Genomic DNA, 23,224 nt, shown 5'->3' on the forward strand with positions numbered 1-23,224 from the left:
ATGAAGTGGCGTATTAGATACAATATGAATTGACACGAGTAGGTTTCATAATTATTCTAGCGTTCAGAAAAACAGAGGGCAAGAAAAGGTGTACATTAGTTGAATGGTTTGTTTTCATTGACCAGTCACTATCACACAATGCTGTATCTTCTTCTTTTTAAATGGACGCCTACTGGCAGCTTTCTGGAACAATCTGGAAGAAACCTGACTTGCTGAGACCACAGTTTACCACAATCTGTTTCCTTCTTTGGACTTCTCTGTCTGTAAGTGCAGTTATGGAGAGAACAAGACACGTTTTCAATAAAGTTACTCTTTATTACACAAGGATATACAAATCTGTAAGCGGGCCGACTCAGACCCACTATACAGATCTACTGACAATAAGAGATTTAATCCTGAATTTATATACATCCAGGCTTTTTCATGTAACAGCAGTATATATGGTTTAAAGTTTAAAACTAAGAAATACTTCCATCTAGATCTTTTAGACACAACATAGGGGCTGACATGTAAGCATGATAGGGCACCTTTTAAAATGATTAAAGATATTTGTACTATGACTTATTTAAAGTGCTTATAAATCATAATATAATTTGTACAACCTTTAAGAGCAATATCATGTCACTTAATAATATATATTTCACAGTGTAAACTGTCATTGGTCAAAAACCACAAGCATAACATGGCAGATGAAAGAAGGTAGCACATTTAGTACAAAAACTGAAATTTTGGCAATGAAGATCTTTTAATACTTGTAGTAATGAAGGATAAGAGCCATGCAGAGACCATGTTACAGAGCACTGCTTAAAAGCTGGAAGTAGAGTTAAGTAGACATGGAAGACTGCAGACTGTCTCACTTTCCAGGGATATTAAGTGTATTTCTATAAAATTGTTATTTCACATTGTAAAAATAATAAACTTGATTGTTAGTCTGTGATCTTTTGATGTGGTAGAAAGTCTTCTAATTCAAATTCCTTCCTGAGGTTAAGGAGCACGCAGATGGAAGACTAAAGAAGCTATGAAAAGGAAAGGAAAACCATGTCATTTATCTGAACAAGCAACTCTACAGATTCATTAATGTCGTAAGACAAGCTTCAACGAGATATGTACTACAAAAACTTAGTGCAAATGATCACAAAGCTTAATAAGCATGTTTGTTGCCACTGACTGAAGGCAAAAGCAGAACTGAAACTTGAAATAAATGGATAATGCTTTTACAGAAACACCATTAACACTGTTAATAAACAAAAGAATCATTAAACCATGTTTGGTTGGGTAATGATGACGACAGGGGCAATATGAAATGGTTTGAATCATACACGAGGGATGTGATGGGAAGTTCCAGAGAACTGAGAAAATTTAAGGGGTTAGGGTTTTGCTGACCAACAGATGAATTGATGCTTTATTTGGTTTTCATCATCATTCTTTATTTGAATGGAGTCAAACTATTGGCTAATTTCTAGACTAACTATAAATAAATTCAATAATTGTTTTTATAAGTTTGCATAGAATGAGGGTTAGACAATTATACTATGTTACCTCAAACTACCAACAATTAACAAAAAAACAACTGCCAATATTTTTATATACATAACAAACTCTATATTTTAAGAAAACCCTACTGCATACTGTTCAACTTCAATCAGTAACTGATAATTTCCTGTTTCTAATAAGTACTGTCAGTGTCCCACTGAGAAACAGAGACTTCAATTTACAACAGGAGATGAACACACATTCATGGAAAGAACATGAAAAAACACAAGCTACATCTTATGAAAACAGTCCACGGATTTGTTATTATGTGTCTAGCAGAGTCAGCATTAGCAACAAATTAAATACACTGAGCTAAGCTACCTTTATGATTCATAAGTACACAGTGGCTTATAGCCATCCCATTATTCAGGCTCACATATGTGCATAGTCACTGTGTCATTGAGTCCACACACATACAGTGTCAGTAAGTTATGTCAGATATGACAGTCTGTTTTCCCATGCTGATGGCAGACACATTCCTGGTTTCCCTGGATGTTTGATCCATAAATCAACTGAAAGGGGAAAAGAAATAAGACAAAATATGGAAAAAAAAGGAAAAAAATATACAGGATTTGAAGTATGGTAGAAATCAAAGGAATAAATGAATGAAATAAGAATGACACAGTGTTTGGGTTGTAACTTCTTTAAGCATCCACTTTCCATACATTTCAGGCTATGTTCAGTCTGGCAGCCCAATTTATGGTTTTGACAGTTGAACATATAAATCTGAATGTTTTAAAAAAAACCTCATTGGAACCAATTTCTCCAAATCAGAGTTAGGCCAAATCTGGAGGTGGATTGAAATCAGATTTAAACTGAATTTGTACTTTTGTGTCTCAATCCGATCACATAGGGTTTAAACTGTCTTTAAGGTCGTATGCAACAAGACACATAACACTGACACCATGTCTGGAGCATGGCTAACCAACCATGACCGTACTGCCAAAAATGGCTGCAATATATCAACTTTTTCTGTCACAGATGCCGCCTGGAGAGGTATACAAGTCCTGCACTGCAACTAAATATTTCTACTGTATTAAGAGCATGAGGCCACTTCTACATTCATGGAGACTTTAGCCCCCTGTTCCCGTCACATGCTTGAGAATGCACCACTACTTTGTCTAGCAAAACCAGATGAATTAATCCATCCCATCACTTGCAATATAGTGTAGAGAGTCAGTCCTAAAAGATATGAGGATTTTAAAGACAAATCATGACAATTCATTTCTTCAGATTTTATTACAGTTTACTAATCATTAAGGCCGGTTTTTTGTTTGTGTATTTTGAGGTCTAATCTTGAGCTTTAAACTGTGTATGGAAGTTTTGCGCATACATAATAATTGATCCTGACATATAATGTCTCCACCTGCAGAAATGATTATGATTCTATGTGGGATGTCCGACTATCATCTGCGCTGCACATGGAGTGAGCATCGGTGAGACCAGTTGAATGTAAAGAGGAGTGCCCCTGCCTGAGATACAGTCTGGCAGGTCAGCCCGCAGAAACATAAGCATCAGGCTGTGTCATGCAAGCTGTGACCGTTCCTACTGTGTCTGGGCACACAATGTCAGTCTGAATCTGTCCCCGTATCAGTTTCTGAGCCAACATGGCTTCTGGGAAGAACACTATCTCATTAATCACATTGTACCCCCCCCAAAACAACTCCACATAGACTGTCTTATGGACATGTCTTGTGGATATAATGTATGTGTGACATTTGACCAATTATGCTTGATCAGCTTGAGAGATCATCATGTTTTTAACGCTTGCTCTGAAGCCCATGGTGTATTAAAGAAACCACTTGGGCAGCAATGCGAATCAAATACATACAGAAAAGCAGACTTACTTCTTCTTATCCTTGTCCTTCTTGAACGGCTGTTGTGAGCAGCCTTGGAGTGCCTGTCCCATCAGTGTCTCAGCTGCAACCTTTCTTCTATTGAAGGCATTCATCTCCTCCTCCAGTTCTCGCCTTTTCTCCTCCAGATTCTTCTTTTCATCCTGGTGCATCCGTTTGAGCTGCTCAAACCTCTCATGAAGCTAAAGATGATGATGATGGGACAGGGCACAATGTGACACAAACCAAATGTGGTGTATTTTCTGTGAGTAGTTATTTTATGATGCTGTCAATCCTCACCTCTTTTTCCTTTTCTTTCAGCTCTGCTTCTGTCTCCTTCACTTTGTTGACAAACATCTGCCTCATTTCTTCCTCTTTGCGCTGCAGCTCCACAAGGAACTCCTTCCTCTTGGCTTCGTATGTCTCCTGAAGGCTGAAGATGATGACAAAAGCAACTTAAAGTTCAGTCTAAAGTCCTTTATGGACAGTATTAGTATCCAGGAGCTGGCTGCTTCAGTTGTTTGTAAATTCAAACCTATCTTACTTGTAATATAAATGTTTATAAGGTGGGGATTAATGTATCACAAACATATGACCCATTCAGATAAAAGAGCAAAAGAGGTCAAATGGAATATGGTCAACATCTGACCTGACAACTGATCAAAATACTGATTAATAATCATTGTTACATATCACAGAATAAAACAATATGCCTCAAATTACAAATAATAATGCCTACAACATTAGACTAAAATACGAAATAAAGTCATTTGGCCCCATGATCAATTTTTTCCACTCAAATTACTTGAATACTATTAACTCCAAAACAAACGTATTTCTGTATTAGGCATATGTAGATAAAATAAAGGTAAAATTGTTGTGTTATTTTCTCTGTGGACACACAACACAGACATGGTCGATCTGGATGAGATAAGCATCACTGGATATGTCTGTGATACCCATAGTTACCTAACTTACCCTAGAGGGAGTAATCCCATCTGACTACTGTTCAGATGGGATTAATTTATTTACATCTCACCAAATTATATAAACATGGATTTTAATGTGCTGTTTATAAAGAAAGTCATTTATCACCACAGTCTAAACATCATAACACAGCAGGAATTTTGGCATGTCCACTGAGGTAAACTGCCCAGATGCATTACAACACGGTTATCTGTAATTTCACCTGAACGACTGGCTGTCCGGGTCTGTGTCCTTGAAGCCCATCTCTTCCAGCTTGCAGCGACGGTAGAGTTCATAGTGTCGAGCGTGTGTTTGCTCCCGGAGATCCTCCATGTTCACACGCACTAGCATCTCCCTCAGCTTGACAAAATCACAGTGGTTTTCATTTTCCACTGGGGAAAAAAAAAAAAAGAGCTGGGTCATTTAACCTTTTGCATTTACTGAAAATCTTATACGACAACTCTGGGCTTACTGTGCTCGGAAAAACAGAGAATCAAGATATTGTGTTTATATCTCAACTGAAAGACTAATAATAGTTTGGCAGCAAGCATCTGACTAATCAGCTCTTCTGTCTGAGTGACTTTTATAATGCTTGTCAAATCAATTCAGTGGACTCACCCTGTACTGATCCCCAGGGGTACAGTCTTGCCTTCACCATCTTATTTCCTACTTTAATGTCTTCTACGCTTCCAACCACAGCAAAGGGAAGATGCGTCTGGAACATATTGTACTGATAATTTCACAATATCGTCAAAAAGTATGGTTAAAAAAAATACTGCTGTTCTCATATCTATGATCTCATTTTGAGATATATATATATATATATATATATATATATATATATATATATATATATATATATATATATATATATAACTATGGATTCGAATTCTGGGGCATATTTTGCTACTTCAGTTCTTCCTATAAAAATTTCTCCCTTTTCAGTAACAGCAACCATTAAATAGTGGCATGACAATCTGAAAAAATTTAGTTTCACTTCATTATTCTACTAGTATTACTACTACTATATTACTATTATCGTACTATTCCTATGTGAATTGCTGAAAAAAAAAATTAAAAAAAAATCAAGACATGTGGACAGTAAATCAAAAGCTAAAAAAAGGCCCAATCCCACAAATAAGTACTACCATACCAAAAGACAGGAGGAGGCTTAGTGAGGGTACAGTGGGGGAGAAAGTGAGAATGTACATCAACTTTTAATCTGGCTCCTGAGCTGAGACAGCCAAAAACAGTCTTCTGACGTATGATTACAACAATCATGAGCAAAACAAATAGTGTACATGTACTGTAATATGTATGTATGTGTGTGTGTGTGTTTCAGGGCCTTACATTCATGGAGGAATTGATCTCTGCAACAGCCTCATCCTCTGTGGGGAACTGATAAATCTGCACTCCATTGCTGACCAGCTCACTCATAATCTTGATCTTTAATTTGTCCAATTCACTCTTGGATACTGTGTCTGCCTTTGCAATGACAGGGATGATGTTAACCTGCGTGGAAAAAAGTAATAGGAGTGACAGACTGAAGAATGAGTAACATAAACTCTTGAAATACATGGTGCCAGATTCTCTGATCACCTTGCTGTCCAGCTTCTTCATCGTGACGAGATCCAGGGACTTCAGGGAGTGTCCAGTTGGAGCAATGAAATACAGGCAGATGTGGATTCTTGAGTCGTGGTAGTTGAACAGGGAACGTTTTATTTTAAGCTCTTCCTCAAGGTACTTTTCAAACTGGGCGTCAATATACTCAAGAATTGGTTTATAGCTGCACAGGAAAAAAAGGGTGATACACACATTAAAAAAATATGCAACATTATTTTATCCTTACATGTATGAACATTAAACTTAACATAGCTTTTCTTGTTGCTTGAAAGACAAGTTAGTGTCCATATTACAAACTCTACAACTGTAGTCTTGCAGCCAAGAATCCCAGCCATTTATACTCCCTGTGGTTAGAGCACTCAAATGTCTATTGAGATTGCATTCGTTCTACCAGTCATTCCCTTATTCCCTCTCTTCCCTCCTAATTCACATGCCAAAGACAGGGCTTTCACAATTCTTTATTGTGTAAGTGTGTTGGCTGAAGTACCAGAGCAAGAGGGAGAAATGATTAATAGCTGCTGCTGAGAGGAAAAGATATTTTCACAGTTAGCTCTGAATTTTTAAAGGTCAGTATCAAAACAGTAGAGAAGATTTCTGTAACAAGTTTTCGATAACATTTTAATAACATTCTATATTTTTTATCCTTTGTCCAGGACAGTTTCTTCCATTTGGGATCCATACTCTTTTCATTTTCGGCATGGTTAGCACTCAGCCTCAACATCTACAGGAAGTAGTACCTTTCTTCTTTGTTGATCTGGTCTCCAAACCCTACAGTGTGCACAATGGTCAGCTTGAGGTTGACATTGCTCTCCTGCAGATCATACGTTTCGGGGCGTAGATGTACCTCAGTCTCGTAGTGGCTGGCTTCCTCATTTTCGAACGTTGTATTGAAAAGAGTGTTCATCAGTGTTGACTTGCCTATCCCTGTCTCGCCTAAAATAACAGAAAATAATGAAACACGGAGATACAGAAAAGAACGTGTGATGCATTCATGCTCCAATCAAAATGACTGCATGCTACGTCCATAGCACTAACTCTGGATTATGAACTTCTCCTGGGCTTTGACATACCTACACAGAGGATGTTGAAGCTGAACCCCTGAGCAACTGATTTGCTGACCAGCTGATCTGGAAGACTGTCAAACCCCACATGCCCTCCGAGCTCCAGGCTTCGTTTTTCTTCATTCTGAGGTGTTAGGAAACAGGCAGGACAAAGAATGCATTACAGTAAATATATTCAAAAATATTTAATTATTTGTATCTCGTCATAAATATTTGAGGAATGAAAAAAAAAAAAAAAATCAATCATAATGTTGAGGTTAAAAAAGTCTTGCCAGATCTCATCCCCACATTCTGCTTTCAAGCTTAAAAGTGTTCTTTGCAAATGAGGTCATGTCTCTCTTCAACTTAACACACTGAATAGTCCGACCTATAAAAAGGTTCAAACCAAATTTGTCCAGTAAAGACACGCTACTCCGGTAAGAAAAAAAAAGCTAGGAGAGTCACTTGACTTGTGCATTACTGATGTCATATTTTACATAGAGAGTCTATATTATGAAGCTTCAGAATAAGGGCTGTCTAAATATTATGCGCTAGTAATGTTAACACTGCAGATTGTAATGTTTGTGGTAATAAGTATGTTTTTACTTAGGGCTGCAACTAATCGATCTATTAATCATTTAACCTATTAAATGTCAGAAAAGAGTCAAGTCTTTCCCAATTTCTCATAGCCCAATATATATATAAATAAAATATGAACAGTTAATTGGAGATCCAAATACTTGGGGATTATTTTATTTTTCTGACGATCAACTAATCATTTCATTGACAGTCATTTCAGCCCTACTTTTACTCATGTAGAGACTGGAGACCGAAACCTAATTCAACCTAACAACAACAACCACCACCACAATAATAATAATGATCAACTGCACAAATGTCTGTACTTTCACTGTTCATTAAAGTCCCCCCCACTCAAAAATGTGTTTCGCTTGCTGTTACTTCACTTTGACATATGTGCAGAGTTTGACACAAGCAGGCTGTTTTCATATTCATCTGCTGAAGGCAGAAAGTTTCTCATGTGTTCGCCTTAAAACTGAGTTTAAGACGTGTATTTATGAGATGATTTTGTGACATCACTGCTAGTTTTGAAGACATTCGCGGTCCAATTTGCAAATTACCCAAATGTGATGTGAAAACTCGAGGCGTCCAGTGCAAATACACTGAGAATGGCGTTTTCAGTGAACTAAGATCCTGTGTCTAACAGTTAAACCTAAAAGAAAAATATAAACAATGTGTTTTGTCCTGGCCGTACAAGCTGAGGGGTGGTTGTTCCCTCCTATACCAAATACACAGTGGGATACTGGCATCTCTCAAAAGGCTCAACATGAGGACCAGGAGACGTGCAATACAACAATCATCCGCTTCTGTCCTTCTCTCTTCACTCACACACACACAAAGAGCTCTTTATCTAAACGTTATTTCACAGGGTGGGAGGATATCCAAGCTGCTGGCTGCCCTGGTGCCCATAACCCCCCTTCACAGTTAGACAAACACGCACACCACCTCAACTTAGCAAAGTCTTCCATCTTTTGCAATGCAACCTGTAAACGGTAGACTAAATGCCCTGCACGTAAGCTGTGACGACCTTTTTAATTAACTCGTTGCCGCGAATTACACGTTTGGCAGATACTCAAACTGAGTGGCTTGTGCGGTGCGATGCTGAATATCGAGAAGCTAGCAGCCACCACTTGAAGACACTGCTGCTCATGTTTATCCTCTTAACGCGGTCTCTCGCCGCCTGCTGTCCTGCGTTTCATCCAAACGCGTGGCTCCTCCGTCCTGTCAATTCGGCACGGGCGCACACCTGCCAGAGGTGTTGACACGGGAAACAGCGAAGTGTTGATGCACAGGCTTGGTAATGCTTCACCGCTGGACAGCTCGGATGCTGAAGTGCGCTTTTTTTTTTTTTCTGCACGTCACGAATTGTTCAGCAAAACGGGGCGAGGATGCATCGTTTAAATTGAATCAACAATGGCCGAAAGTCCGCCTTTTATCGCGATTCATCAGACGTAACAAGCTTTCTCGCCACCGCAGCGATCCTGCTGCATTCTCGACACATATCTTATTACCATTACCTTGCTCTTACGTGCACCTGAATGATATGGGGCAGCTGCTTTAATTCCCATTTCTCGCCTAATGACACCGAATCACGAGTCACTGCAGGCCCGCAGACAGTAGATCATCATACTTACTGCGAAAACATCTATCTCACCGGCCGCCATCGTCAGAAGTGGCTGCAGTGCAGGAATTGTATGTCTTCAGCCAGACCTGCTCTCCACATCACAAACGGACACGCTCGCACTCCTTTCAATATGGCCACTCGGAGGCAACACCCCCTCGGTGCTGGAGGGCGACATTACAACAGCTGTAAATAGCCTGCTCCAGCCTTTAGTCTAAATCTGAGGGAGTTTAGTGCGGGCTTTTATTACCCCAGGAATAATTCAGATAACTGCTTCGACAGACGTGCCCAGGTTTGCAGCTGTTGCCACGAGAAACGACGAGCTACCACAGAAATGGTGCTGCGATTCTTTGAGACAGTTTCCATTCCTGTTCAGTTCAGTTTTTTTTCCTTCTTTTTAAAACTTTGACATTGCATTAAGAGCCACTGTCGGTGTCCCAAGGGTTATCACAGCAGTCAGCAGTATGGACAGGCTACAAAAGCAGAACTGTTAATCATAACTGCAATAATCAGTTAGTTGATCGACAAAAAAATCTATCTACTTTAGTAATCAATTAAATGTTTAAGTCATTTTTCAAGCAAAAATGCCAAATATTGTAAAGTTCCAGCTTCTCAAATGGGAGAATTTGCTGCTTTTCCTTTTCTTATAGTAAAGTGAATATATTTGGGCTTTAGACTTTTGGTCTGACAAAACAAGACATCTGAAGACGTTACCTTGGGCATTGGACATTGTGCATTTTTTATAGAACAATGCATTAATCGATTCATTGAGAGAATATGAAGCAAGATTGCACAATAATGAAAGTAGTTGTTAGCTGTAGCTCTAGTGTTCTGAACTACATGGTGTGTATAATGTTGTCAAGATCTTGTTGTGATCTATTTTATATCTCATATACACTCAAGGAGCACTTTATTAGGAACATCTGAACACCTGTTTATTCATGCAGTTATCCAATCAACCATATCATGTGGCACAACTGCAGTGCATAAAATAATGCAGATACAGGACAAGAGCTTCAGTTAATGTTCAGATCAAACATCAGGATGGGGAAAAAAATGTGATCTCAGTGACTTTGACCGTTGCATGGTTATTGGTACCAGGCAGGCTGGTTTGAGTATGTCTGAAACTGCTGATCTCCTAGGATTTTCATGCACAACAGTCTGTAGAGTTTACTCAGATTGGTGCCAAACCCAAAAAACATCCAGTGAGCAGCAGTTCTGTTGACGGAAACACCTTGTTGACGAGAGGTCAGAAAAGATGGCCAGACTGGTTGGAGCTGACAGAAAGGCTACGGTAACTCAGATAACCACTCCTCACAACTGTGGTGAGCAGAAAAGCATCTCAGAAAGCACAACACGTCCAACCTTGAGGGGGATGGGCTACAACAGCAGAAGAGCACATCAGGTTCCACTCCTGTCAGCCAGGAACAGAAATCTGAGGCTGCAGTGGGCACAGGCTCACCAAAACGGGACAGTTGAAGACTGGAAAAACGTAGCCTGGTCTGATGAATCTGGATTTCTGCTGACGCATGCATGGACCCAACCTGCCTTGCGTCAACAGTCCAGACTGGTGGTGGTGCAATGGTGCAATGGTGGTGTGGTAAATGTTTTCTTGGCACACTTTGGACCCTTAATACCAATCAATCATGGTTTGAATACCACAGCCGATCTGAGTACTGTTGCTGACAATGTGCATCCCTTCATGGCCATAATGTAACATGTTCTAAAGGCTACTTCCAGCATGATAATGCACCATGTCACAAAACAAAAGTTGTCTCAAACCGGTTTCATGAACATGACAATGAGTTCAGTGTACTTCAGTGGCCTCCCCAGTCACCAGATCTGAATCCAAAAGATGGGATGGGATGTGGTAGAACAGGAGATTGGAAGCGTGAATGTGCAGCTGACAAATCTGCAAAGATGATGTGATGCAATCATGTCAACATTGCTGTTTAAACAAGCAGTTAAACAATTAACATCATAATAAAAAATATTAGATATTCAGTAGTGTTATTACATTTCTTACATAAAATGAAGCTGTATTAAACTAACCTCAAGTTGTATTAAAGTAAACTCTAAATATAATACATATATAGTTCTACTCAAATACAATTTTATAACGATTCTTAGATCTTTCATATGGCTATTTTTAAAATCTCTAAATGTAAATATTTAAAAAAAAATTTATAAAAATCGTCTTCAACCTTTTTTAGAATCTTTGACATCGATCGACTACCACGAGACAAAAGTCTGCACTGCCCCCCTCCTGCCTTTTAACGGGGAGTGCCTTAATGAAAAACGGGTGAGTTTATTTGGAGAGGCGCCGGAAGCAGCAGGTTGGTGGAGGACAGCAGAGAGGGGAGCACGGAGAGCACGGAGAGCGAGGAGATTATCCCTCGGGCTTTACTTAAGCTAACTGTTACAGATTGTCATTTTTTTTTTCGCCCAGGAGAAAAGGACAAAATGGCTTTAAACCAAGAATCTGTATTGTCCTTTTTGCTGGAACACGGAGGAAAAGTGAAGAACTCGGAGCTGGTGAACAATTTTAGGAGTCAGATCAACTGCAGCGATCCCGCTGAAAAGCTGCACAATAGGGACCTTTTCAAGAAGTTGGTGAACAGCGTCGCTGTGGTCAAACAGATCGACGAGGTAAAGTTTGTAGTTGTGAAGAAGAGGTACCAGGACTTTGTTAAAGAGGGGGCGCACGATGCCCCTCAGAAAACGCAGATGGATGACAGTTTCTCGAGCCAAAGTACTAGCTTTTCGTACACATCTCCTCATCGAGCCGAGGCGGCCAGGATGATTTATTCAGACATTGAAAACAATAATATGGGCTGTCCACTGAACATAAATGGCAATTATTATGGTGATGCCACACGTATGCAGGGAACAAGGCCGTTATCCAGAGACATTACTAGTGCGGACACAACCGCTGTCAAAGTCCTGAATATCTCCGGAGATCATGCGAGCAGAGCGGGTAAAGCTGGAGCTGTGTTCGCTGTCATAGCAGTAAAATCCCCACCGAGAGATTCTGCACCAGAGGCACAGGACGGATTATGTTCCAAAGTGCATCTTCATAAAACTTCAGACAAACCAGTCACGCTGGGAACTAAGGTTTCTACACCATCAGTGCAAACTCTGAATTCTAACTTTCCAGCTTGTAATAAGGACGCATTAAGTGAACACCAGTGTCGGAAGCCCAGACAGACAGAGGACACGCAGCCCCCGGGCTTTCCCCAGGTGAGGCCCCAACACAAGACCACAAGACACGCAGATGATGCCAAGTACTTTGAGTCTGTGCCCTTGGAGCCATTAGCTCATGAGTGGTTGGTAAAGTGTGCTGCTGGACTGTGGGGGCAAATCCATGCTTTGCTACTGCGGGACACACGGTTAGCACAGAAAAAAGACTTCATGTCAGGTTTCACAGCACTACACTGGGCCGCCAAGGACGGAAACAGCGAAATGATACATAAGCTCATGGATATCTCCAGGAAAAGGGGCACTTACATTAACATCAACAGAAAAGCACATGGAGGATACACGCCTTTACACATAGCAGCCATACACGGCCACACTGAGGTTATGGTTTTGCTTGTGCAAGGGTATGGAGCCAATGTTAATGAAAGAGATAACGCTGGCAAGAAGGCCTTCCACTACCTGGGCAAAGGTGTCTCACCTGAGATCAGAGCACTTTTGGGAGGACTGCAGCAGAGCAAGTACAGGGAGAAGACAGAAGAGGAAGACTACAGAGAGCACCCGAAAGGCTTCAACACTATCAGTAAACTGTTCCAGCCTCACACAGGGAAGAAACAAAAGACAACAACCAAGTTTACGCAGGACTGGTGAGAATGACAGGGATCACATCAAACTGTGAGATGAACAATGACAAAATCGTAAGAGATAATAGTGTCTTAATTTCTATATCGTGTTGATATTAACTAAAACCATTGTTAAGTATGCTTTAGATCACTTAAAATCTATAACTGAATTACAAATGTGTAGTCTCACAGTAGTTATTGCAAGCTCTAGCTGTCCTGTATAGTGTATCACTGCTGCATGTACTATTTATGAATGGTATTTATAATCTAATCATCTTTTTTTCTTTAGTTGAATTCCATGTATTAACAACGTGTGTAATTTGTCACCCATTTTAATAACAACACAATCCGTGGTAGTGATACTGTACATATCTTCACCACTCAATGTGTAATAAATCTCTTTAAAGTCTTGACTTCAGTGTATGAGGAAATATGAGAACAGGCCACACCTGGGAAACAGTTGCTATCAGCACCGGTGTGAAACATGCCATTGTGTTGTTGTTGTGGAAAGCTCATTGCTTTTGTGCACAACAGATCATAGCTTTATGATATTCTGATCATCAAACCTGAATGAGTCAAAGTTCTTTAAATAAAACTGAGTGCAGAGAAAACATTTGATTCTGGTGTATAAAAAAAAAAAAAAATAGTTGTAGATTTTGACATTTTGAAAAAGATACCTCTCTACTTCAGTAAAAGCAAAGGGGGGCAGTTATGCAAAGCAGGCAACTAGTCAGGTTGGTGGAATGTCTCCTTTTTCATTTTTTTTTTGTGAACTTGAGGTTGTAATGGATGTGCTTCCTTTTGTGGGACAACGTGGGGCCCTAATTCTGGATTGCTGTGGTAAATAAGACACAAGTAATTAATACACAGTTAGGCCCCATAAGTATTTGGACAGTGACACAATTTTCATAATTTTGCCTCTGTACACCACCACGATGGATTTGAGAGGAAGCCATAAAGATGTGATTGAACGGTAGACTTTCAGCTTTAATTCGAGGGGTTTAACAAAAATATTGCATTAACTGTTTAGGAATTACAGTCATTTTTATACATAGTCCCTCATTTTCAGAGGCTCAAAGGTCATTGGACAATTGACAATCAATCAGTTTCATGGCCAGGTGTGGCCTCTTCCCTCATTATTTCATGAAAAATTAAGCAGATAAAAGGTCTGGAGTTGATTCCAAGTGTTGAATTTTGCATTTGGTAGTTGTTCATGGGAACTCTCAATATGCGGTCCAAAGAGGTGTCGATGCAAATGAAGGACGCCATCAATAGGCTGAAAAAACAAAACAAAGCGGTAAGACAGATGGCAGAAACTTTAGGAGTGGCCAAATCAACAATTTGGTACATTCTTATAAAGAAGGGATGCACTAGTGAACTGAGCAACAACAAAAGGCCTGGAAAACCACAAAAGACAACTAAAGTGGATGATACAGAATTCTTCCCTTCGTGAAGAAAAACCCTTTACAACATCTAGCCAGGTCAAGAACACTCTGAAGAGGCAGGCGTATCATTGTCAAAGTCTACAAACAAGAGATGCCTTCATGAATGTAAATACAGAGGGTTTAAAGCAAGGTACAACCCAGTGGTAACACTCAAGAACAGAAAGGCCAGATTAGACAGAAAATCTCTAAAAAAAAAAAAAAAAAGCCTGCCCATATCTAAAACAAGATTCTTTGGACAGATGAAACCAAGATTAACTTGTACCCGAATGATGGTAAGAGAAGAGTATGGAGAAGGAAAGGAACGGCTCATGATCCAAAACATACCACGTCATCTGTCAAACGTGGTGGAGGCAATGTTATGGCATGGGCATTTATGGCTGCCAATGGAACTGGCCCACTGGTTTTTATGGATAATGTGACTGCTGATGGAAGTAGCAGGATGAATGCTGAAGTGTACAGGGCTGCTAAACTGATAGGATGGTGCTTCAAAATGCAGATGGATAATGACCCAAAACATACTGCGAAGCAACCCAAGAGCTTCTCAAGGCAAAGAAAATGGAATATTCGTCAATGGCCAAGTCAGTCACCTGACCTAAACCCAATTGAGCATGCTTTTCACTCACTGAAGACAAAACTGAGGGCAGTAAGACCCACAAACAAGCAGCAACTGAAGGTAGCTTCAGTAAAGGTCTGGCAAAGCATCTCAAGGTAGGAAACTCAGCATTTAGGGACATCCATGGGTTCCAGACTTAAGGCAGTCATGGACTGCAAATGATTTTTATACAAGAACTAAAAAAAATCCAAATTTATAATTATATAAGTTTGTCTAATTACTTTTGAGCTCGTAAAATGAGGGAATATGTATAAAAATGGCTCTAATTCCTAAATGGTTAATGTGATATTTTTGGTAAACCCCTTGAATTAAAGTCTAAAGTCTAAACTTCACTAACGTCAGTGCTGTCATGGATGAATGACTGAATGAACTTCTTTTCATAAATCGGACATGCATGAAAACAGTATTCAGCTTTTTTGTTTTTAGTACAAAATTGCTGTTTTTATCCTCATCTGACCCAGAGAAAAACAATCCCAGATGACATGAGAAAAGCTGTAGCTCAGACAATGAAGCCATAAGCAAAACAGTGTCAGAACAATGTCCTTTGTCTTGTTATATGGAAAAGAAGCTGCCTGCATAATGATCCCAACAAAAGGACAGCTGCACTCAAAGCAACTATTCAATATAGTGGACTGCACTATGTTTATATCCAACCACAAAACTTTAATACTGCAAGAGAACCTACTGATTATAAAAGGAAATCTTCCACAGAAAGGTTTCCTTTGTCTGATCTTTAATAGTTCAGACAAAATTTCCAAACATCAAAGTCTCTCCAACAATGGTGCGATGTGGTCCAGGTCTTGTATCATTTCCTGTTAGTACAAAATGCCAAAAGGCATCGATTTCTGGCCTACAACAGCTTTGGTAAAACAGAATAATGAATGGATAAGTACATATTTTGATATGGTGTGGAACTGGGACATAGCTACAACTTCCATCTAAAGCCCATCTAGTGGTCCCCAGAGGTTAAGATTAGACTCCACAATATGAAAGTGCTGGTTGGCACTAACAACATCATTTTGCTATTTTTAGAACTTAAAAAGTAATGAGACCAAAATTAAAATTTAAAACTTGTACTCTGGATGGTATTAAAGGATTACCACAAGATCAACAAAATGATTAATCCCCTAAAATCAAACAACTACGAATCACCATCACATCACTGGTAATGTCACCCAACTCTGTCCTGACAACCACTGCATAAGCATAAAAAAAACTTTACTGGTGTGGTGTTTTAGAGTTCAGTAAGGCAGTAAGCATTTACAATAAACAGAAGTACTCTAACACTTTCTCTGTAGGGCCACCGTCTAATCAGTGGCCACAACTTGCCTGTCAATTCCAAGTATTTCCTCACACAATGAGGGCCTCACCACACAAAATGAGCAAGACTTCTGCTGACAAAAATAAAATGTACAATGTTGGTGAATTAGTTTTTGTTTTAAAAGGATTGACTAGTGCTGAGTGGACTAGCTCTATTAGGTTACTTATTCATTTGCGGGCAGTACCTCTAAATAAATCATTTTGAGTTTATTTTAGATTAAGTTAAATGATGGACAAGTTATTGTTAAATTGTTGTCTATGTAGTTGCAGTTTACATTTCAAGCCAGTAGAGGGCATGACATACTAACATTTTCATCACAGTTTAAAAATGTTTACTTACATAGTCATGCAAAGATTTTTTACCAGTTTTCTGACACTACTTTTTCATTTGGTGAGAAGAGCTATGATGGTAACTGTAACCAGTCCATGTTAATATGTGTTTATAGATTGCAGGCTTCAAAAGTAAGGTTTAAGAAAGATGATGTGTAACATAGCTCACAAATTGATTAGTTTTATATGTGAAGAACTTGCAAAACAAGTAGCTACCAACTAAAGCTGGGTGAAATGGCTGAAATTTATATTAATAAGAATTTTTTTTTAATTGTATATCACAATATGGCAAATGTACATACAACAAATTGATGTTCAGTGCAATATTAGTATATAGTGTGCATTATTTTAGAAAAACCTCTTTACATGTGTTAGTATTTAAGTATAATTTGATCAAAGTAATTTATTTGGACAAAAAAATTTTGTAAAATTATAACATGTTGTATATTAGTGTTCAACATTAGTACTGAATTATTATTTGCCCTGCCACACAACCAAATTGAAAACGACCACAGTGTATTCATTACATTTAGCACTAGAATTAGTCCAACAAAGCAGTCTGGCAGTGTATGGCGAGCCCAGAGGTGAAATCAGAAGTGACGAAACCACTTCAAAGTAAACATAAAACCACAATGTCATTAAGCGATGTAATAAAACTCCTTTATCTCACCGTATTCAGAAAAAGACATACTTTGCTTACCAAAAAAAGTGCAAGCCCAATTGATAGATATAGCTATTAGCAGGGAAGGGTGCTAAATTGTTTTGCTTGCTTTACTAATGGAAACTTCATCATCTGTCAAAAACCCACCAAAACAGAAATTGCCCCTTCACTTGTCTGTGACGGGGGCCAAATTGTTCATTTTACATACTCCATTTATACAATATCCCACATTTTCCCATGTAAAACTGTGGGCAGCCAATTCCACCTAATGAGGTCTCAGTCAGTCTGTCATTCAAAGCAGAAATACCAGAAATCCTTGTTGAAGGAATGGCTGGTGAAAAGAGTGTACAACAAGCCAATTTGGCAGAGAAAACAGGGATCAGACATGAATGAAAACTGGTCCAAGTTGCTTTGTTTCTGTTGGACATGTAGCTATGTTTAGCCACAAAAATATGATACAGTACTGCTCTGCACATAAAGTTTGTTGGTGTTTGTTTTGGCGTGTACTTGTGTCCTCTAGTGGCCAGTAGCTTTACAATACCTACACTTTATTTTGTCATTTTTCCCAGAATGAACCAGTCTATGGTGGCAAATCCTTACCCTAGAACAAATGAAATACCATTAGCAATACACGTAATTTTTTTTCTAAAACTGCAAGTTAACTCTTTGAAATTGAATTATATATTAATGGAAATATTATACACATAGCTAAATTTATTTAAAGTTAGCAGCTTTGGCTAAGTTACAGCTCTAACGTAGGGCTAGCTAGTTAGACCCTAGTTTAAATTAATTTTGAAATTAGCTAACCTAGTTAGAATGATATAACTTCTAGCAGGGTTGGGTTATTCTAAAAGGAACTCATTATTCATTTCACTGAAGTATAGGCAAATATAAGTTTAACATTTGCTATATATTAACTTTAAAAATGAGGTGAAGTGTTCGCTAGCTAGCTAGCTGTTACTCCCAGTAATCAATAACTCACCAATGTAGCCTTTCCTTTACACCTTCAAATTGTGAGTTTATACTTACTTAAGTTATCCCCAAAAATTGCCACAAAAATCCTTTACAAATTGGTGGATATATCTTTTGTAAAATACAACTGGCCATCTGAAATATAAAGTTAAATTTAAATATTCCCTCCTGTGCCGGAAGTTTTGAGGACTGGTCTTAAAAATAAAACAGCAAATGAGTCGCCTTAACGGCGTTTATTTTTGAAGCCCATATGCATAATACTGTGAATCTGTGCCATGAAAAAGAGGATTTTTTTTTTTTTTTTTTTTTTTGTGGAGAAAATGTGTTATAATTTACTCCACTTTTTTGTTCAATGTGTACTTTAATTTCACTTTAATTATCTCAATTTTAATCTTACTGTGAATACAGCATGGAATCTATCTTAATATTTTGAGTTTAATAAGCTTCACTATTTGATGAGAATCGGGGATATCGTGGGATACAGCATTGTTTAATTCGACTTAACCACCGTCGTTAAAAAACCAGCCTGTTGCCGTTCGTTATGACCGAAGATGAACGAGTCATTACCTGAAATAGTAATACGAGTGATGGAGTTGATTGCCAACACCTGCGCGTGTTGATCAGCGGCGGCACGTGCGTGGTCTTGTTGCCCTCGAGCTCTCAGCGGAGAGAAAAGTTTTGACTGGTTTCGTTGTTTATAATGGAAAAACAAATGCCGATGTCAGCCGCCCTTCGTTACTTGCGCACTGCTCTCTTACTGCTGCTGGTCACCTATGGCTGCCCGCTGGTCAGATCGTCTCCGGCCACCTCCAACGCGCTGCACAAACTGGGCGACTACACGTATCCGTACGGCAGCATCTTCTCCCCGCTGCTCAAAGCCCTGTCAGAGCACGGGGGGCCGAGGTGGGACCCAGGCCTGAAGAAAAAGATGAAACCGGAGCACAAGTACATCAAATATCTGACCGAGGTTTACAAGAAGTCCCCAAGGGTGCAGCGGAGCTTGGAGGGGAATAAAATCTACAACACAGTCCGGCTGATCAAGCCGCACGATGAATGTCCTGCACAAAGTAATAAAGGTAAGGTGAGCCAGAGAAACATAGACCGTAACGGCTCGGCTGAGCGGACGTTGGCAGTAAACGCAATGTAGAGAGCAGGACAGTGACAGTGCTGGGGCTTGATGAGAAATTAAATGATCAAAGTTTGCATTCCTCCAAAGATATTCCATGAAAAGATGCCCAAATATACAAAATAAGGTGTTGGGGTCTTAAAAGGGTGAAGGAAACAAAACAACTCTAATGTTTTGGCCTGTTGTGTATGGCACCATATAAATAAAGGTAAATAATAAGTAACCAGGTCAAAAAGACAAAGCTGTAGTGGGCCAAGGCTGGATTAGCCACTGCTCATGGGGCCCCAGACCTGCAGGGGCCCCAAAAGCCCCAGATTCACTGTGCTTTGAATGATTGTGGTAATATGTACTTTTCACTGCATATATCTTAGGGAAATTGCACCATTTAAGAGCATATCAAGAAAGGAAGGTCCTGCATTATTAGCTAATGATTTGGCTCTGGTTTGAATATGGGCCCTTGTTTAAAATCTAGCTTGAAGACCTTCATTTTTTTTGTTATATTTTGTGCTCAGATAGTAAAAAAAAAAAAAAAGTTGTATTAGTCAAATTTGCACAAACCTGAATGACTCACAGTAAACCATGGAGCAAGGCAGTATTATTTTTGGCATAGGACTTGGTTGTGCTTTGGACGTACAATGAAGCGAAAATGTTTGGCCTGCTATTTGCAGCGTACTTAAACGTGAAGGCTACAGGCTGCACACGCACTGTACAGAGGGGGTGCACAGGGGCCCAACAGCAGTCTTTATCTTGTCATTAGTTCATTAAGTGACGTGCAGGACATTACAGCAGTCAAACAAAAAGCTGCTTGTCCTCGGGGCCTTTTTAATAGATATGACTAAGTGTTGCACAATCCCAGATAAAAACATTACAGCTGGATTAAGAGACGAGCATTTTCATTCTTGTGGTCAGAACATATTTTGTGCTATGACTTTGATACCCTGTATTTTGTGGTAACTGGGAACAATATTCCTAAAACGAGCAAATGTGTGTGTCGGTTAAAACATTGTTCCATCAGAGCAAATTAAATATGAGTGGTGATTTTATCTAAATAACCAAACAAGTGGTTGTCTTATTGATGAATTATCTTTTTACCAAGTTTTCATATTACATATTTTTTAAAACAACAAACGATATTTCAAAACTGTAGTGATAAAGAGACACGATGTAAAACTTGACAGCAATATTGACACGCTAAGTTGGTTCACTTGGTATTAAATTATCTGTTTTATGCAGCTTTTGATTCTTGCTTTCATACAGTTTCTGAAATATTTGTCAGTCGGAATGTGGTGGTGCCTCCCCTTAAAACTCATGTGGTCATGTAATCAAAAGGTATCAGCGACGTTGTGCACTTAAACAGGCATATGCACAAGATGGACATGTTTATTTCGGCTAATTAAAATTTAGAATCTGCTGTGACTCTTAGTATGACTCTTCTCACTAGACTGAGACGGACATACTGTGCAATGGTGACACTCTGCCTTATGTTTTCTCATATCCTCCTTCAGAAAGTTTTATGCAGGATCTTTCCTACAGCCTTGATCAAGTACGAAGAAAAGAACAGCTCCTAAAGTCGGCTCTGCTGTACAATTTCGACCACGACCGTGCAGCGCCCATGAACTCTGTGTGCTACCTGAGAATCGAGAGGCAGGAGCAGTCGAACCAGTGCCAGCTGTGTCCTGTAGTCCACCACGCTGTGAACTTCACAGCCAATGCTGACAGGAGGAGCAGGAGGAACTGGGTGGAGGTTGACGTCACCTCATTTGTCCAGCCTCTCTTAAAGTTTCAGAAGAAGAATATACACCTACTCATCAACATCACCTGCCCAGAGGAACAAAGAGCCCGGGCCGCTGGGCGTAAAGCCCCACTGGAGTTCACCCTGAGGCCGCCTCCGCTGCTTCTTTATCTCAATGACACCAGCAAAATCACTCACCAGAGGTTACCGGTAAATGGCAATCCAGGTGAAAGGCCAAGCACTGCAGCGAACACATTTCACAAGCAGATGGTGCCAAAACCAGAGCAGAGGTTTGGGCGCAAGAGGAGATGGAAGAGGGAATCTCCAAAGAGCAAACGAGGTGATAAAAGCCTGGATATCCACCTGCCCGAGCTTCTTCCAAGCTCTGAATTCTCGACAAGTGACTGTGCCTTGTATGATTTTAGGGTGCGATTCAACCAGCTCAAGCTTGATCACTGGATCGTTTTTCCTCCAAAGTACAACCCCAGGTACTGCCGAGGCATCTGCCCGAGGACCATGGGCTTCATCTACGGTTCACCGGTCCACACCATGGTGCAAAACATCATCTACGAGAAGCTCGACTCCTCAGTGCCCAGGCCCTCGTGTATTCCCTCCCACTACAGCCCCCTGAGTGTCATGATCTTTGAAGAGGACGGATCCTATGTCTACAAGGAATTTGAAGACATGGTTGCCACCAGGTGCACATGTCGCTAAGCCAGTTACCAACACATGTCTGATTTTGTTCTTCTTTTACAGGCTGGATAAAACATCACCACAAAGCCCCTCGACAGTCAAACAGGACTCTACCTCCGAGTGTCTCCTCATCATCAAAGTATCAGATATTCTGACCGGGCTCAGTGATTTCATGAATTTATAAAATTGTTGTGTAGAATCTGGAGCAGGTGTGTTTACTTAAACAAAAAGTATTTTATCCTAATGAAAAATGTGGAAAGGTGACATTTATTTCCTTTTTGTTAAGGTGAGACGAGAGAGGGTGCAAATGCAGCCTATTGCTCAACTTACTGTTTGCAATGTTGTACTGAGTCTGACACACTTGAAGAAGAAAATGTGTGATGTATGATTTTTTTAAGTTATTTTTTGTTAACTTATTTTGGGTGGGTGGTCTGTCATTATTCTTTCTTTAATTTAACACAGTTGCCAAGTTTTAAGTAGCCCTGTTGTGGAGAAAAGATGGAAAAGCAGTCACAAACCATTACCAAACCTTTTACATATTGTTTTATTCCTGGGGATTACAGACAGCTGTCTGAATGGCACCTGTCACCATAATGTCCAGAATGAAAGTTGTCAAGGTTTCAGTGTGTATTAACTACTTCTGGTCACTGAGTGACTGCATACATATGAATTGACTGCATACTTCTGACTTTGTACTGGTTGAATGTGACTAAATGCATTTCATGTCTATTTATACAAATTGAATGAATTCACTGTGTGTCTGTGCTCAGCTTAGGGATATTCAAAAGAATGAAAATATGTAGACATATTCTCTGAAAAGTTGGAAAATAAAAAAATTGCAGGCATAAATGTTGTCTTTGTCTGCAGCTGGCTGAAATGTTCTTACAGCACCTGGAAATTGCGCGGTAAAGAAACGAGAGAAAGGTTGTGATTCTTGCAGTGGAGGGTTGTTTCCAAATGGACCAAAATTACACATTAGGCTATGCACACACACACACACACACACACTTGCAGGAAAATTGTGTGTGAGGGACCCCATCAGAGAAGAAAGTGGTTAAAGAGTTATTGGATACTTGAGGTAGTAGAAGAAGTACTCGCATTCTTCACTTTAGTAAAAGTACCAGTACAACAATGTAGAAATACTCCATTACAAGTCCTACTTAGGCAAAAGAGCAGAAGTATAATTTACTTACAGAATTAAAATGAAAAGTACTTGTTTTGCAGAAAATTGGTTCCTGCGATTAAGAGTTCAGTGGTTCCCGACTTGAAGGTCTTGCCCATCAAAAGGGTCACAAGATAAAACTGAGGATTCGTGAG

General features: G+C 39.5%; 3 protein-coding genes across 8 annotated transcripts; 2 read left to right on the forward strand and 1 right to left on the reverse strand.

The window, feature by feature from the left end:
* Positions 1-330: 330 nt before the first annotated feature.
* On the reverse strand, positions 331-19,360 carry LOC120785111 (septin-8-A-like). 5 transcript variants are annotated; one of them, XM_040119476.1, is made up of 11 exons: positions 18,924-19,356; positions 9,211-9,361; positions 7,028-7,142; positions 6,695-6,890; positions 5,934-6,120; positions 5,685-5,846; positions 4,953-5,049; positions 4,558-4,726; positions 3,669-3,801; positions 3,381-3,571; positions 331-1,016 (listed from the first exon to the last, which is right to left on the reverse strand). In XM_040119476.1, the coding sequence occupies exons 2-11, from the start codon at positions 9,238-9,240 to the stop codon at positions 962-964; spliced, it is 1,335 nt and encodes a 444-aa protein (XP_039975410.1). In that variant the 5' UTR covers positions 9,241-9,361; positions 18,924-19,356; the 3' UTR covers positions 331-961. The 5 variants fall into 5 exon arrangements, with proteins under 5 accessions (XP_039975410.1, XP_039975413.1, XP_039975412.1 ...); XM_040119477.1 differs by lacking the exon at positions 331-1,016 and adding an exon at positions 1,036-2,045; XM_040119479.1 differs by lacking the exon at positions 9,211-9,361 and having other exon boundaries at positions 6,802-6,890; positions 18,924-19,360.
* On the forward strand, positions 11,588-13,579 carry sowahab (sosondowah ankyrin repeat domain family member Ab). Its single transcript, XM_040120605.1, has one exon. The coding sequence runs from the start codon at positions 11,661-11,663 to the stop codon at positions 13,041-13,043; it is 1,383 nt and encodes a 460-aa protein (XP_039976539.1). The 5' UTR covers positions 11,588-11,660; the 3' UTR covers positions 13,044-13,579.
* Positions 18,897-22,769, forward strand: gdf9 (growth differentiation factor 9). 2 transcript variants are annotated; one of them, XM_040119482.1, is made up of 3 exons: positions 18,897-19,432; positions 20,988-21,554; positions 21,640-22,769. In XM_040119482.1, exons 1-3 carry the CDS (start codon positions 19,057-19,059, stop codon positions 21,843-21,845), a joined length of 1,149 nt encoding a protein of 382 aa, XP_039975416.1. In that variant the 5' UTR covers positions 18,897-19,056; the 3' UTR covers positions 21,846-22,769. The 2 variants fall into 2 exon arrangements, with proteins under 2 accessions (XP_039975416.1, XP_039975415.1); XM_040119481.1 differs by having other exon boundaries at positions 18,899-19,432; positions 20,988-22,769.
* Positions 22,770-23,224: the final 455 nt, after the last annotated feature.

Source organism: Xiphias gladius, chromosome 23 (genome assembly GCF_016859285.1).
Source record: "Xiphias gladius isolate SHS-SW01 ecotype Sanya breed wild chromosome 23, ASM1685928v1, whole genome shotgun sequence".
Classification (NCBI taxonomy): domain Eukaryota; kingdom Metazoa; phylum Chordata; class Actinopteri; order Istiophoriformes; family Xiphiidae; genus Xiphias; species Xiphias gladius.